The 16,279-nt window shown below is 38.8% G+C and overlaps 3 protein-coding genes across 3 annotated transcripts; all 3 read right to left on the bottom strand.

Moving 5' to 3' along the window:
• Window positions 1-1,668: 1,668 nt before the first annotated feature.
• LOC144646497 (adenosine receptor A3-like) lies at window positions 1,669-2,613 on the bottom strand. The gene has a single exon (XM_078506108.1). It carries the CDS (start codon window positions 2,611-2,613, stop codon window positions 1,669-1,671), a length of 945 nt encoding a protein of 314 aa, XP_078362234.1.
• A 5,878-nt stretch (window positions 2,614-8,491) lies between these two features.
• On the bottom strand, window positions 8,492-9,469 carry LOC144646490 (adenosine receptor A2a-like). The gene has a single exon (XM_078506094.1). It carries the CDS (start codon window positions 9,467-9,469, stop codon window positions 8,492-8,494), a length of 978 nt encoding a protein of 325 aa, XP_078362220.1.
• Window positions 9,470-12,508: 3,039 nt separating this feature from the next.
• On the bottom strand, window positions 12,509-13,517 carry LOC144646482 (adenosine receptor A3-like). Its single transcript, XM_078506082.1, has one exon. The coding sequence runs from the start codon at window positions 13,515-13,517 to the stop codon at window positions 12,573-12,575; it is 945 nt and encodes a 314-aa protein (XP_078362208.1). The 3' UTR covers window positions 12,509-12,572.
• Between the last annotated feature and the right edge of the window lie 2,762 nt (window positions 13,518-16,279).

The following is a 16,279-nucleotide window of genomic DNA, read 5'->3' as shown; positions in this document are numbered from 1 at the left end:
GACTGTAATTCATCTTTAAAGACAAAGACATCACATCATGCCAATTGTTGTTAATAAAACAAGATCGTGTGCATGTAAATTGAAGTAATTGCTTCTTTGACTAGTTAATCTGGATTTTTTTTTACTTTTCGAAAAAAATGGGTCGGTCGGGTGATGGGAAACGAAACATTTTATTGGGATGGCCTAAGAGGACAGACGCATAAAAGAGCTGCACAATCGAGAAATCGTATCGTTTGCTTGCTACGTGCGTCGCTAAAGCTTGCCATCTTCCTATTGCTAAGGAAGATCTGATGCAAAGGAAGATGTAACTATTCGGTTAGTTTCCGTTTGCCGCGATGCTACAGGATTTAAATTTGGTGCTCTTACTTTAGGGCTGTCAGAAGTATTTCCTTTCACTAATCATCCATACACTCTTGACACACTGAAACTGTTTGAGAACTGCAAAGCTCGTACAGTTATGTGTCAGCTCCGTGTGGCACTAAGTTATACTATTTGAATATGTTAACAGGCAGGCTGAACATTGAATCGTCTCAAGTTTACTTATCAGACGATGAACACTAGCTGCAATTAAAGCTTTTGCCATTGAAACGCTTTTTCAGTTGTTGTGTTGATTTATAAGTCAAGCGAATGTCATTACATAAAGTACACTTTCCTGTATTTTGTTTTCAAGGTGTTTCTCTTACTGTAATCTGATTGGTTCAAAAACAGCTGAACACATTAAAGAAATCTTCTGTTCGGAGTTATGTTTGCTCCTAAACAAATGAAGATATTTACGAATCATCCATTCTTCCTTTTATAGACCTTCATTCACCGAAGCCGAAAGGAAATGATTTGAAATGTGTCCATTAAAATCCACAAAAACTGCAAATTTGTTATTTAGTCATTTGGCATGTGGTGACGCGATTATGACGAATCGTTGCATTTTGTTGGTATTATCTTATAAAATAAATAAACAGAAAACGACCACCACGTGTTTATATAACCTAATGCATGCACACACTCGAGAATGTTTGCGAGAGATGGATAGTAATAATGTGACTAATAAAAACCCTCGCCTGCGGCTCGAGGTTCCGGAAAATGGGGTCTTCAGTATAGTGGAAAGGGCATTATATACAACCGTTGGGTTATTTTTTTGAAGAGAAACCCGAGCGCAGTACTGTATTATCGTCTTCTTTACCGCTTGTCGACGTCTTTGATGTTCCAGCAGAAAAGAACTGGATTTAATGAGAAAATGAGGTAAAATCTGGTAAAGGCCCATCCAAGCATTAGTGAAAAGAGGCGACAGCCAACAACCGTTAGAACCATCACTAGGGCAAAAGGAAACCCTTGGGGTTTCAGTTATCTTAATATAATTTAACATACTGTACACAAATACTCTTCGAGATACATGATCTTATAGCCATACAATTATTATAGCAGAACTAAATAAACAAAACAAAGCGAAAACCAACAAACGTGGATGAAAAATAAAAAAATTAAAAAGGAAACCAAACTTGACCTATATAGATGGCGAAGGATGGCCGTACAATATCTCACCTTGCTAACTGCAAACGATTACAAACTCAAGTCCAACTATACGCTGCGCACCTCAAACCCACCCCCAACCCTCTACTCCGTGCCGGCAAAACAGTAATTTTTGCTAATTTAAGATTATCACAAATTACATTTTTAAGTTGAGAAACAAGCGGAAAACTGTCTTATTGTTTCCTTCACTGCTTGTCGAACTTCTTTGATCTTCCAGCAGTAAAGAACTGGATTTAGCGACGAATTGAGGTAAACTAGCGTTAATGCCCATCCTTGAGTTAGGAAAAGAGACGAGCTTAAACCTCGAACAGCAATAAGTGCCATTACTACAGCGGAAGGAAGGTAACACGTTACCAAAGTAAGATGAACCCACAGTGCATTGAAGACGGTCTTTTCGTATCGCGCCATGTTTAGTCCTGTACCTCCTGTTTGTCCGCCGTGTGTATCTTGTAATTGCATTTGTTGACGTCGAATTGTGAGAAAGATTCTTGTGTAAGAATAAGTTGAAATAACAAGCAGAAGAAGCATCCAAACAACACCAACGATGTGGTATAAAAGCATGCTCATAAAAAAAAGAATGCTGATCAGGCTTGTGCCCACGAGCCAAAAAAGAAAAACGGTCACACGAACTCGCTTAACAGTCACAATTTGTCTGTATCTTAACCTCAACAACAAAGCGAGAAGTCTGTCCACACTTGTTGCACTCGAGGTCAGTAGAGATATACCAGAAAATATCGCGTTGGAAACTAGCATCAACATTTGGGTCACATGACAAAGGCTCCATCGTTCGAATAAAGCTGAGAAAATAAGGATGATAGTCACTGGCTGCCCGAGTACGCCAACACAAAGATCGGTCATTGCCAGAGAACGAAGCAGTATTTTTGATGGCGGATGAAGAGATGTGTCCTTGTGAAGGGCGAATAGGATCAAACTGTTTCCCAGAGTAGCAGTTATTGTGAGAAATATGCATACGGATGCAATTGTAATGCAATGAAGGGAAGTGTCTTGATCATTACCGCTGTACGAAAAATTACAAAACTGAAATGCGTCCAAAGTTCCTATGCTGTTTTTGAGGCTGAAGTTTAACATCTTTTCAAAGATATCTCACACGACCTTGTTAAAGCTAATTAATGCAGATGTTACAAGTAGGTCGGGTTAGCCCTGATGTTTCCTTAAGGATGATACGATGGTATGTTGTCGGCGAGCACTGCTCTCGGAGTGTAAACTGTTATGACTTACGTTCTCTTCTTGAGTTACCGAGGCAGGTGTTCCTTTAGACTAAGATGGGCTTTCTATCTGCTTGGTTGGATATTAGCTCAGCTAATTAAAAAAAAAAAGAAAACAACAAATATGTTGTGTTCGATCTGTTCGTGATTGTTGCCTATTTTGAGCATAAAATACTATAATTCGAACATGAAGAAGGTTCACGGGTTGCTCCCTCTCCGGCACTAATCATCCCTTCACCACCAGTAAAAAAAGTGGACGCTAAAGTGAAACTTTCTGAAAACAACACTGTAATTAAAGGTTTTAGCAATTAAGTAATTTTAATTATACCATTGGCCAGGAGGCATATGAAAGGCCAATCGCCTTTATTACAGCTTGCAGTGCGACTAGGATCATACTCCTCATTTAAGCTTCGTCACTGTTACAATAGAGAGTATATTAGTAAAAACCTTTAAATAAGATATTATGATCATGATCTTGATGTTTTTCGTCGCTCCAAAAAGTGTTTAAATAGAAATCTATGCTTTTCTTGTGTTGCTGAGGCAGAAATTTGATAAATGGCACAGATCAAGTTTTTGCTGATGTCCCTTGCGTAGTTTGTTTTCCCTTCGAGGTTTTGTTTCGTTTTGAATAGGACAGGAGACTCTCAATACATTTAACATTATTTTACACAACTCAATGCGTTGAGCTATTTAAGCTATTAGCTTTTACGTACAATGGCTACATTTTTTAATTACTTCTCCGTAGTGCAAACCCTGTATGTAAATATGTAACCTTTGATGCAAAACATGTTGTTGTAGTGATATTTCCAGCAAAGACAGCTTTTTTAGTATTGGAGAAAATGCCAAGTTTTGTTAATAACACTTAACGCGATCCCGTTTGACCTATATATTTAGAGATGTAGTGTAAATAGTTTTAACGTCAACTCTTCTTAATTGTAAAGGACAATTCCCTTCAAATTGTGCTTTTTTCCATTAAAATCCAATTTATGGAGCAAAAGCAATATGCAACAAGCAAAAATTGGCGATAAAGCAATCTTGGGTACTTTTGCTTAAGACAAAGTGCTCGTAATTTTATCGGTCTGCTAACATCCGACCCTATTCAAACCATCACCACTACCCCATCATTCTTTTAAATACTATCAAGAATTTTGTGATTTAAGATAATCAGATCCCTTGGAGATAGTAGGTTTGCTGCATATTCTAACGCCCAGCTAATAAAGGATAGCCTTGCCAGATGCTTTCTAGGTTGCCCAAAGGATAATACGTTGAGCTTGACACAGGACTCGGTTCATGCTTGCAAATTGTGTGTCTGCGATTGGAGAATACAGATGAAGCCCATATTGCAGTCTGCTCAAGACTTTTGCCGGTACCAATTGCACCAGTTTGCTGAGTTGATGTTCTTCCTTGCAGTAAACCTAATGAGTCCAGAGCAGATTTTGCTTTCCTTATGTTATTACTTATGTGCATGATCATGCCCAGTATTGTATCAATGACTTCCCCTAGGTATGGGACTTGCATCGTTTGTCTTACTGGTTGGCCATCGTTACTAAGCATGAATAGGTCTCGGTTGACATGACCTAGTGACACAAGCATCCAACATTCTTTATCAGGTTGATCTTCCTATGATTGTCTTAAGTCCAAGCCTGCACCTTTTTGCTTGCGTGTTGGATATGAGGCATAGTCTCCACAGGAGAATGACTGGCGCAGTTAACTGCTATGTCGTCGACATACAAGTAGGGATCTGTGTTGGGTCCAATCAATCACAGCGGCTGTGTAGATGTTAAATAAGACACAGGTCAGTGGAGAACCTTGGGGTAGGCCAGAACTGACTTAGATGCGTTCAGATTCCATCTGACCATGACATCAATATTCTCAGCAAGGGTGGGATGTTCACCCAGTTATCTGCATCTTCCAGGTGGTGCAGACCTATTGCAAAATGCTGTTTGTCCTGGGGGCCTTTTTGCATAGTGTTGATGCATGTTAGATGTTTTCAAGCGCCTTGGTCTGTCTCCCCTTACTCCCTTCGGTAACTTCTCTTTCCTCTCCAGTTACTCAGTTATTCATTTGGCGGCGATCTTCTCACATAATTTGACAAGTGTGTTGGCCATGGTTATTATACGAAAGCTTTTGAGGATTCGATGATCTTTGGGTAGCTTTGGTGAGACAACGAAGTTGTAGTAGATAATCACAAGGATGTACTGTTTACCACTGTGGGTCAGGACAATTGCTAGTGTTTCACCTCCATATATGGTCCTAGGCGTTCCCACTTGGCGACATTCTATAGTGTCTTTGACAATTTTTAGTAGGCCACGTTTAGCCTTGCCGCCTTCAGAAGATGGTGTGGAGAAGACCATATGACCCTGGGATTTTTCTTGAGTATGGTCTCCTGCAGGGCTAAGATATTATTTGTCTGTAGCAGTTGTTCGACAACGTGTCGTCGCTGTTTGTAGCTCCTGATGTTTTATATCACAATGCGCATTGATCGTAAGTCCAGTCGCTGCAGTTTACCTCCTCTGGATACCCGCTTGACAGGGCGCCGTCAACCGTTAGAATCCTCAGGGTGAAGCGTCGCATCTTGTCACCGCGCTGCATTGACGATAATTTCCAAAAGTCCATGACCGCTCGATAACAAATTGCATACAAGTGAAGGGTACTTATGGCATTATGCTAAACCATGGGAAAGCTTCCATGCCACGGCCAGTCTTCGTGACGGTGTATCCTACTGCCATGCATCCTCTAAGTAGGATTAGTGCTGTGCATAAAGAATAAGCTCCCCGCTTTCAGCTGCACACCCCTTGGTAACCCGGGAAGGGCGACTAAATGGTTGCTCGCACTTGTCGAAGGTGCGACCCCGAGAATCGTGGAGGGCGGGAACGCCTTGCTCCTCCTGACAGATCCGTCAGATCTGCCCACCGCCCACTGCCCACAATGGTAGAGATGTTCCTAAAGTCTTCACTAATATTCTCCTTCTTCTAAATTAACAAGGATGTTTCTTGCAAAAATTATAATTAAGTTCTGCTTAAGAGCAATAACATTTGCACACGTCGTTTTGTGGAGCACGGGCGGACACGGTCACTAAAAAGACACTTGGGCGATTGAGAAAACATAATTATGTACTTTATTAAAGGGATAATAATGCTCCATCTTCTAAGTACAAGAGGTGAAGTAAACTACTAACATGAAGCCTCTTATATTTACGCGAATTCCTTTTTGTGGTAAAATTTGACAGTTTAACAACACAAGCGTCGACTTGAAAGTAGTCATTTAATCTATATAGAAAATGTGTCCTTATATACAACTTTTGTTTTGTAATCTTGCATGCTTCCCTTTAGAATCGTTTTAAGACGACAAACAAGCACAAAAGTGTCCTATCCTTTCTTTCACTGCTTGTCGAATTTCTTTTATTTTCCAGCAGTAAAGAACCGGATTCAACGACGAATTGAGATACACTAGACATAGCCCCAATACATGTGCTTCGAGAAGAGGCGAGTTTAGGCCTTGAACAATCGTTAGACCCGATATTACAGCAAAAGGAAGATAACATGTTAGAAGGGCACCGTTGGCTACCTACCATCTTATATCTAACGCACGAATAACAAATTCTACCCGGGGTCTGATATATGGATTCTTCTGGTATCTTATTTGGTGCTCTTACTTTAAGGCTGACAAAAGTAATTCCTTTCACTAATCATCCATACACTCTTGATACACTGAAACTGTTTGACAACTGCAAAGCTCGTAAAGTTATGTGTCAGCTCCGTATGGCATTAAGTTACACTATTTGAATATGCTAACAGGCAGGCTGAACATTGAATCGTCCCAAGTTTACTTATCAGACGATGAACACTCACTGCAATTAAAGCTTTTGCCAATGAAATGCTTTTGCGGTGGTTGTGTTGATTTATAAGTCAACCGTTAGTCATTATATAAAGTACACTTTCCTGTATTGTGTGTTCAAGGTGTTTCTCTTACTTTAATCTGATTGGTTGAAAAACAGCTGAACACATTAAATAAATCTTCTGTTCGGCATAATGTTTGCTCCTAAAGAAATGAATCATCCATACTTTCTTTTATAGACCTTGATACACCGAAGCCGAAAGGAAATGCTTTGAAATGTGTCCATTAAAATCAAACGCTAAATTTGTAATGTAGTCGTTTTGCATGTTGTAACGCAGTTATGAAGAATCGTTGCATTTTGGTGGTTTTATCTTATAAAATAAATTAACAAAAAACAACCACCACGTGTTTAAATAACCTTATGCACACGCTCGAGAAAGTTTGCGAGAGTTGGATAGTAATAATGTGACTAATAAAAATCCTGGCCTGCGGCTCGAGGTTCCGGAAAAGGGGGTCCTCAGTATAGTGGAAAGGGCATTATATATAACCGTTGGGTTATTTTTTTGAAGGGAAACCCGAGCGCAATACTCTATTATCGTCTCTTTCACTGCCTGCTGAACTTCTTTGATGTTGCAGCACTTAAGATCTAGATTTAGTGAGAAATTGAGGTAAAATAGAGTAAAGGCCCATCCATGCAGTAGTGAAAAGCGGCGACAGCGAACAGCCGTTAGAACTATTACTACAACGATAGGAATATAACATGCCACTACAGAAGATGAACTGTTTATATTTTGTGACGCAAAATGTTCAGTCCGGTAATTCTGAGAGTATTTTAAACTTGAATTTGTTGAGGTCAGCACCAAGGACGCAGACTATGGCCAAGTCCAGCATGCACAGAGGGCTCATTCTCGATTGGCAGCAAATCAGCTTTGAGCGGAATAATCAGTAACATAACATACTTTATTGCACCTCCTCAATGGGCTTTTCAGGAATACCTTTTTTGATAAATCGAAAATCAAAGAGAGGGATATCTTCTTCACGATTCTTGCTTCCTGAACAAAAAATAAGAATATTTTAAGGCCGACGAACGTGATGACATCCACGTACACTTGAAAAAGTAAAGTAGATAAATACAAATACAATACTTTAATACAACACTTTAATATATCTATGTACACTTTAATATATCTATGTACACTTTAATATATCTACACTTTAATATATCTATGTGTCGCTTCAGTCCGCTAAATTACAGTATTCGAATATTTTAGCAGGTGGCTGGCTGAACAGTTTACATTTGAGGAAATAAACTCCTTATTATGGCCAGCAATGAAATGCCTTTTCAGTATCGGGTACGCGATGAGTTCGAACCTGGTGTCCCTTCGCCTCAGTCTAATTACTGATTACTGATGTAACAGTCAAACACGCCAAATATATCTTCAGCTCTGTTCGTGATTCATGCTCATGAACTAATAATTGGACTATTGACTTGACTTATTCCAATACTGCTAAAATCCACCTGGATTCAGTGACACATTGAGATAAACTAGAGTAAACGCCCAAAATTGTGCTAAAAAGAGAGACGAACTACATGTTACGTCTATCATTATTTTTAAATCAAGATCACAGCGGCACTTGGTATTCGACATAAGGTTGTTAAATCAACTATCACGTTGTTAATCTTACGCAAAAACTGAGGGTAATGACTGCCATATGCAAACACTCGACCATTTTGTATCAATAAAAATGTCAGGCTACTTATTGTGACTGCTTTGTTCATAAAATGCTACCACTTCCTATTTCAAGTCGAGAAACAAGCGCAGTATATTTTGCACGAACTAAAGGTAATTAATAATAAGACAGCAGACGACTAAAGGCCTGTATGTTTTTTAAACACAAATAATTCAAACTGGCGAGTTACATGTATCGTGTTCACTCATGTCCCTTTTTGTTGATCTTTTAATTGAACGATGAATGCGAATTTGTGTTGATTTTCGTTTTCCAAGAAATCGAAAAGTACGAATTAAAACTTGATGAAATTCTTCATTTCGCAAGCAATATACCCACGGATTGATTGCTGATGAAGTAAACGCAAGCGCTTCGACTGGTGTCCACACCGTGAAGAGAAGAATTATACTTTCAACAAAATATTGTACAAAAGAAGTGACTAAACTTGGCAACCAGCAAATAACAAACAGTCCAACCACAATGCTAACTGTCTTTGCCGCCTTAAGGTTCTTTTTCCTTCTTTTCACAGCTTCTTGATTCTGTAAAGTTTGGACAATTGTTCTCCTGGACTGCACGGCAGCGGCTTTTAAATTACGAATAGAGCAGAATATGATGATGATCATTGGTATCAAGACCGTGATAATTGTAAAAGACAACCATAACGTCGGTAGCACAGTGAGATCCTTAGCCAAGAACCTCGAGCACGGGAGAAGCAACGAAATGAACCAAACAGTGGCTATGAGCACATAACACCGCCTGTTAGTGACAATGTCTTCGTAGCGGAGAGGATAAAAGATGGCAATATGTCTATCCAGGGTAACGCAGCACAAGTTGAATGTAGTAGCCACTGTTGTGTGGATCCAGAGATAGTCAACAACTGTACTGTAGGTCTGCCAATAAGTATCTGTATTATAAAGCAAGCATCTGGTAGGTATATATACAGGGTCTATAACAAGTCCTACTAAGAAGTCCGCTGCTGCCAGTGAGCCTAGGAACAAGTTGGAAATTGTTCTCAGCGACCTATTTCTGGCGATCAACCACAGCACAACCCCGTTTCCAACTATAGTCGCCAAAGCTGCGACACCAAACCACGTAGAATAAACTATCTTTGCTGTCAAGTTAAACTCTTCACTATTACAACATGTGCTGTTCATCTTCACTGTTTCTTGTTCGTTGCTGGGCTGTTAGTGTCTTTCTGTAAAAAGCGTCTTTAACTTCCTTTTGTAATTCGCTGGCAATTCAGTTTTCCTGTTTTATTTGGCGGATTAGACATTGTTGACCAATCATAAAGCAGAATATGTGACGAAATATTCTAGTCCCGCGGTTGAGGTTTTGTTTTACACAATAATTCAAATCCTCCACGCATGCCGCGCTCCCTGTTTTCATGCCCAGTTTGAAATTTGTTTTTCTCACTAACATGTCGACGTATATTCATTTTCCACATCCTACTACCAAAACTCAGCGTTCGAAACCTGACAGTCAATCATCATTTTCAATCAAAAGGAAACACTGAGTTCATCAGGAACGAAATTTCATTTCTTTGTACCCGATACTGAATTGGCACAAATCGCAAATGATGGAGTGCATTGTTCCCTTCCTGCCCTGTGATTGGTTGTCATAGTCTAAGTCGCCCCACTTTCAGAAGTCGCACTAAATGGTGGTGTCAATCAAACATCTGATTAAAATCAAAACCTTTAGTTCGATTCCTTTAATTTCTTGAAAACGTTGTCTCGTTCTTTTTCTCGTTATTTTGAATTAGGTAAACTAATCCCAGCCTTTAGGCTGTAGCTTTAAAAATTTTATCAGATGACTTGTTTTAACACATGCTTTCGTAGGCCTTACCGGTCGGGTGTTAATTAACATGCGGAAAGCTTTCAAGAAAGACTAAATAGATCACGTATACTGCCACTGAGAATCCTTCGTTTTTTCCTTTTCTCATGCTAATATCCATTTCTAGTCCGTTTTTTATATTTGCAAAACAATAAAGTTGAAAATTGAGGTAAGGAAATTTATGATCATGTTTATGATTTTGATCTTGATCTTTTTCGCCACTCCAAAAGTGTTTAAAATAAATTTATGCTTTTCTTGTGTCGCTAAACTGAAGCAGATTTTCGGTAAAAAGCACATATCACGGCTTGGTAAGTTTTTGCTGATGTCCCTAGTAGTTTGTATTCTTTCTTTGCTTTTGTTTCCGTTTTGAATAGGACAGGAAACTATCAATACATTTAATATTTTAACTTCTCAATGCAATGCGTTGAGCTATCAAAATATTACTTTTTACGTAGTACTACAATGGCTACATTTTTTTAATTACTTCTCCCTCAAGCAAATCCCATGTAACCTTCGCTTCAAAACTTGTTGTTTTGATATTTCCGGCTACGACAGCTTTTTTCAGTATCGGAAAAAGTGCCAAGTCATGAAAACAACACTTAATTTCATTCCATTTGACCGATTTATTTCGGGCTTTAGGGTAAGTAGTTTGAACGTCAACTTTTCTGAAAACAAAGTGCTTGCCATTTAATCGATCTGCTAACCTCACGACCCAGAAATTGTACCATTTTCGATGACAAAATTAGCAAGGTTTACCTATATTTCGTGTTTGTTTGAAATAAAACAAATATTCCTTTCCACTCGCGCTTGTTGGATATGAGATACTACAGCCAACTCTGCACTACGCGCACCGTTGGCTACCTACCATCTTATATCTAACGCACGAATAACAAATTCTACCCGGGGTCTGATATATGGATTCTTCTGGTATCTTATTTGGTGCTCTTACTTTAAGGCTGACAAAAGTAATTCCTTTCACTAATCATCCATACACTCTTGATACACTGAAACTGTTTGACAACTGCAAAGCTCGTAAAGTTATGTGTCGCTCCGTATGGCATTAAGTTACACTATTTGAATATGCTAACAGGCAGGCTGAACATTGAATCGTCCCAAGTTTACTTATCAGACGATGAACACTCACTGTAATTAAAGCTTTTGCCAATGAAATGCTTTTGCGGTGGTTGTGTTGATTTATAAGTCAACCGTTAGTCATTATATAAAGTACACTTTCCTGTATTGTGTGTTCAAGGTGTTTCTCTTACTTTAATCTGATTGGTTGAAAAACAGCTGAACACATTAAATAAATCCTCTGTTCGGCATAATGTTTGCTCCTAAAGAAATGAATCATCCATTCTTTCTTTTATAGACCTTGATACACCGAAGCCGAAAGGAAATGCTTTGAAATGTGTCCATTAAAATCAAACGCTAAATTTGTAATGTAGTCGTTTTGCATGTTATGTTGTAACGCAGTTATGACGAATCGTTGCATTTTGGTGGTTTTATCTTATAAAATAAATTAACAAAAAACGACCACCACGTGTTTAGATAACCTGATGCACACGCTCGAGAAAGTTTGCGAGAGTTGGATAGTAATAATGTGACTAATAAAAATCCTGGCCTGCGGCTCGAGGTTCCGGAAAAGGGGTCTTCAGTGTAGTGGAAAGGGCATTATATATAACCGTTGAGTTTTTTTTTGAAGAGAAACCCGAGCGCAATACGGTATTATCGTCTCATTCACTGCTTGCTGAACTTCTTTGATGTTGCAGCACTTAAGATCTAGATTTAGTGAGAAATTGAGGTAAAATAGAGTAAAGGCCCATCCATGCAGTAGTGAAAAGCGGCGACAGCGAACAGCCGTTAGAACTATTACTACAACGATAGGAATATAACATGCCACTACAGAAGATGAACTGTTTATATTTTGTGACGCAAAATGTTCAGTCCGGTAATTCTGAGAGTATTTTAAACTTGTATTTGTTGAGGTCAGCACCAAGGACGCAGACTATGGCCAAGTCCAGCATGCACAGCGGGCTCATTTTCGATTGGCAGCAAATCAGCTTTGAGCGGAATAATCAGTAACATAACATACTTTATTGCACCTCCTCAATGGGCTTTTCAGGAACACTAAAATTAATATCTATATACAATAGAAACAATTTCCAATCCAGGAAACTGCACATGAAATGTTTGGATTGTAATCTATCATTGGTTTATGTAATATATCAAAATCACTACCGCACTTGAGTATACGAGATTGTGCAATGTACTTTACATGTACTCTTTCACGCAAGAACTTAGGGCAATGACTTCCATATGCAAACCCTTGCACATTTAGTATCATTAAGTCACTTTTCATCAGATCCGTTCCTTTGTCAGACTACTTATTGTGATTGCTTTGTTCATAAAACGCTACCACTTCTTATTTCAAGTCGAGAAACACGTGCAAACCTGTCTTATCGTTTCTTTCACTGCTTGTCGAACTTCTTTGATCTTCCAGCAGTAAAGAACTGGATTCAGCGAAGAGTTAAGGTAAACTAGAATTACTGTCCATCCTTGAGTCAGAAAAAGAGACGAGCTTAGGCCTTTAACAGTGATAAGTGCCATTGCTACAGCGCAAGGAAAGTAACACGTTACTAAAGTAAAATGAACCCATGATGCATTAAAAACTGTCTTTTTGTATCGAGCCATGTTAAGTCCGATACTTCCCGTTTGTCCACCGTGCGTATCTTGTAATTGCATTTGTTGACGTCGGATTGTAAGAAAGATTCTTTTGTAACAATAACTTGAAATTACAAGTAGGAGAAGCATCCAAACAACACCAACGCCATGGTATAAAAGCGTGCTCGTAAAGTAAAGAATGCTGATCAGGATTGTGCCCACGAGGCAAAAAAGAAAAACGATCACACGAACTCGCTTTACAGTCACAATTTGTCTGTATCTTAACCTCAACAACAGAGCGAGAAGTCTGTCCACACTTATTGCAGTCGATATCTGTAGAGATACACCTGAAAGTATCCCGGTGAAAACGTGTGTCAACATTTGGGTCACTCGACAAAGGCTCCATCTTTCGAAAGAAGCTGAGAAAATAAGAGTGACTGTCAATGGCTGTCCGAGTACGCCAACACAAAGATCGGTGATTGCCAGAGAACGAAGCAGTACTTTTGATGGCGGATGAAGAGATGTGTCCTTGTGAAGAGCCACCAAGATAAAACTGTTTCCTAAAGTGGCAGTTATTGTGAGAACAATGCATAACGCTGCAATTGTAATGTAATGAATGTAAGCGTCTTTAAATTTATTGCTGTGCGATAGATTACAAAACTGAAATCCGTTAAAAGTTTCTTTGCTGTTTTCGAGGCTGAAGTTTAACATCTTTCCAAAGATATCTCACAAGGCCTTGTTAAAGCCAACTGAGGCAGACGTTACAAGTAGGTCGGGTTAGCCCTGATGTTGCCTCGAGGTTGATACGATGATGTGGTGTTGGCGTGCACTGCTAATGATGTAAAATATTATGTTTTGCGTCCTCTTCTCTTTAACTTAACGTGGCAGGTGTTCTTTAAACTATGACGGCTTTCGATCGCCTTGGTTGGATATTAGCTCAGCTAATTAAAACAAAGAAAACAACAAATATGTTCTGTTCGATCTGTTCGTGCATGATTGCTGGCCATTTTGAGCATAAAATACTAAAATTCGAACATGAAGAAGAATCACGGGTTACTCCCTCTCCGGCACTTATCATACTTTCACCACCAGTAAAAAAAATGGACGCAAAAGTGAAATTTTCTGTCGACAACACTGTAATTGAAGATTTTAGCAATTAAGTAATTTTAAGTGTACCATTGGCCGGGAGGCATATGTAAGACCAATCGCCTTTAATTACAGCTTGCATTTCAACTATGATCATCCTGTTCACTTTAGCTCCGTCACTCAGGCTGTTACAATAGAGAGTAAAAATGTAAGAAACGTATAAATAACATATTATTATCATGATCTTGATCTTTTTCGCCACTCCAAAAGTGATTAAAATAAAGCTTTTCTTGAGTCGATGAGCTAAAGCAGATATTCGGTAAAAGGCACTGATCACGGCTTGGTAAGTTTTTGCTGATGTCCCTCCCGGCTAGTAGGTTGTTTTCTCTCCGGGGTTTTGTTTTCGTTTTGAATAGGACAGGAAACTCTCAATACATTTAATACTTAATTTTCACATCTCACTGCGTTGGGCTTTTCATGCTATTACTTTTTACGTGCAATGGCTACGTTTTTAATCACTTCTCCTTGGTGCAAACCAGTGTATGTAACCTTGGATTCAAAACTTGTTGTTGTGATACTTTTGGCTACGACAGTTTTTTCAGTATTTTTGTCTGTTTTAACAAGTTCAACCAAATTGGGAATTAAATTAAATGGGTCTATTTTCAATGAATGTAGGTACAGCAATTCTAAACTTTAACTTTTTAAAATAATTTAGACAACAATTCAAGCACCATTTTTATGTAGAAAGTCGAGTAAATAGCAAATATCCTTTTGGAGGTATTTTTAATATGAACGTCAAGAAAAAATATGACGAGACATAATATGAATATAATTTATCTGGAGAGAATATTATATATGAAAATAACTATATTTATTTCCGAGAATGGAAAAAAAGTATCGGTATTTATATCTAAATGCACAGAAATTAAAGGTGTAATATATCATTTGTGACAGAATAAAAACAACGTTGATGAAAGCGAAAAGATCTAAATGTAGTTTTGAATACTTTGTTTTTCCTCTTAGCTACGGAGAAAAGTGAACTCCCTTTCTCTTTGCACAGTTTAAATTCTAAAACTTCTCTCCCGTTGAATTCATCAGCAACAAATTCATAAACTAATGCCTGGGTACCGGTGAGTAAATAGCATTCCTTCTAACCCCGGGCAATCGATCACTCACTCAGCCATGCTCGTGCCCAGTGGCACACAAGGCCTCTACACGGTCCCGCCAAGCCGCTCTGTCCTGGGCTTATCTTACAGCGCTCTCAGGGCAATCGATCAAAATGCACTAAATTTCATTGGTTTGGCTCTATTAAGCTTCCCTTTTTAAGCTTCTCCAGAAAGTTCCTCCTCTCGAACTTCAATAAGCCCCCCCCCCCCCCCCCCATAAATCTCTGCTAAGCTCCCCTTTCCCCAGATGGAAAGTACGACACTTAATAAAACTTGGTTACTTTAAGCTTAAAAAGTTACTATTTTGTTAAAATCAAAATGTGTTACTAAAGCATAAAACGTCCACTTTCTTTCTTTAATATTTACCCTGAACCGATATATGATTTGAAATAAGCCATCCCTATCTAATACGCCTCCTCTCTAGTAAGCTTTTTTTCAAAAGTTCTTAAAAAGACACTGTCACGGGGATTCTAACGCTTTTTGGTAAAAAGTACTAAAATTGCCGAAGTGGTCTTCTCGTACATGAAATGCACCTAGTGCATCAAGATGGAAATATGAATTAAACTATTGTTTAAGAAGGAATGGAGCCGTAATAATTATAGGTGTTTTCCAGTTAACAAGGACGAAACTTGAAAAAATCAGCCTACCTTTTTCAAGTTCAGATCTAAAGTTCCTAATGGCATCACAATATCACTTGTTTATCACTTCAGTACACTTGCATGGTGATTTTTAACAAAATTGGACCACTATTCGTAGTTTCCATGTCTTTAGGCTCTTGAGTTTTTGAAGTGAAACTGATGACTGTTCCTTTAAAAAGAAATAAGCCCTCCCCCACTTGGAGGCTTCCCATTGATGGAGCCTTTACGGTATTTTCCTTACTCTATTTAAAAAAAGGAAATTTATGTATATACAGTAAAAAGGCCTAAGGGGTTCACCCTGCCAGAGCTTATCTGGGTTTTACAGCTATTCGCGACTACGAGTATTGCTACTCCCCTTGGATGGAATGCTGGCTAGACCATCAAAGGCAACCTTCCGACATTTTGACCGGTTATTGTCGTCCTCTCGCGTCGCATCCCCTCGTGTGAAATTATGTTCCTGCCCGCCCGCGTGCTCTTTAACGGAGTTTTCCCTATTCGTGGGTCTGTTACATACATACTTGTCTCTGTGGAATCGAAAAAAATTGAACTGCTTTATCGTTTCCTTCACTGCTTGGCGAACTTC

The sequence above is a fragment of the Oculina patagonica genome, chromosome 1 (assembly GCF_052425735.1).
Source record: "Oculina patagonica isolate OP01 chromosome 1, crgOcupat, whole genome shotgun sequence".
Classification (NCBI taxonomy): Eukaryota; Metazoa; Cnidaria; class Anthozoa; order Scleractinia; family Oculinidae; genus Oculina; species Oculina patagonica.
This window is presented reverse-complemented; position numbering and strand designations above follow the sequence as displayed.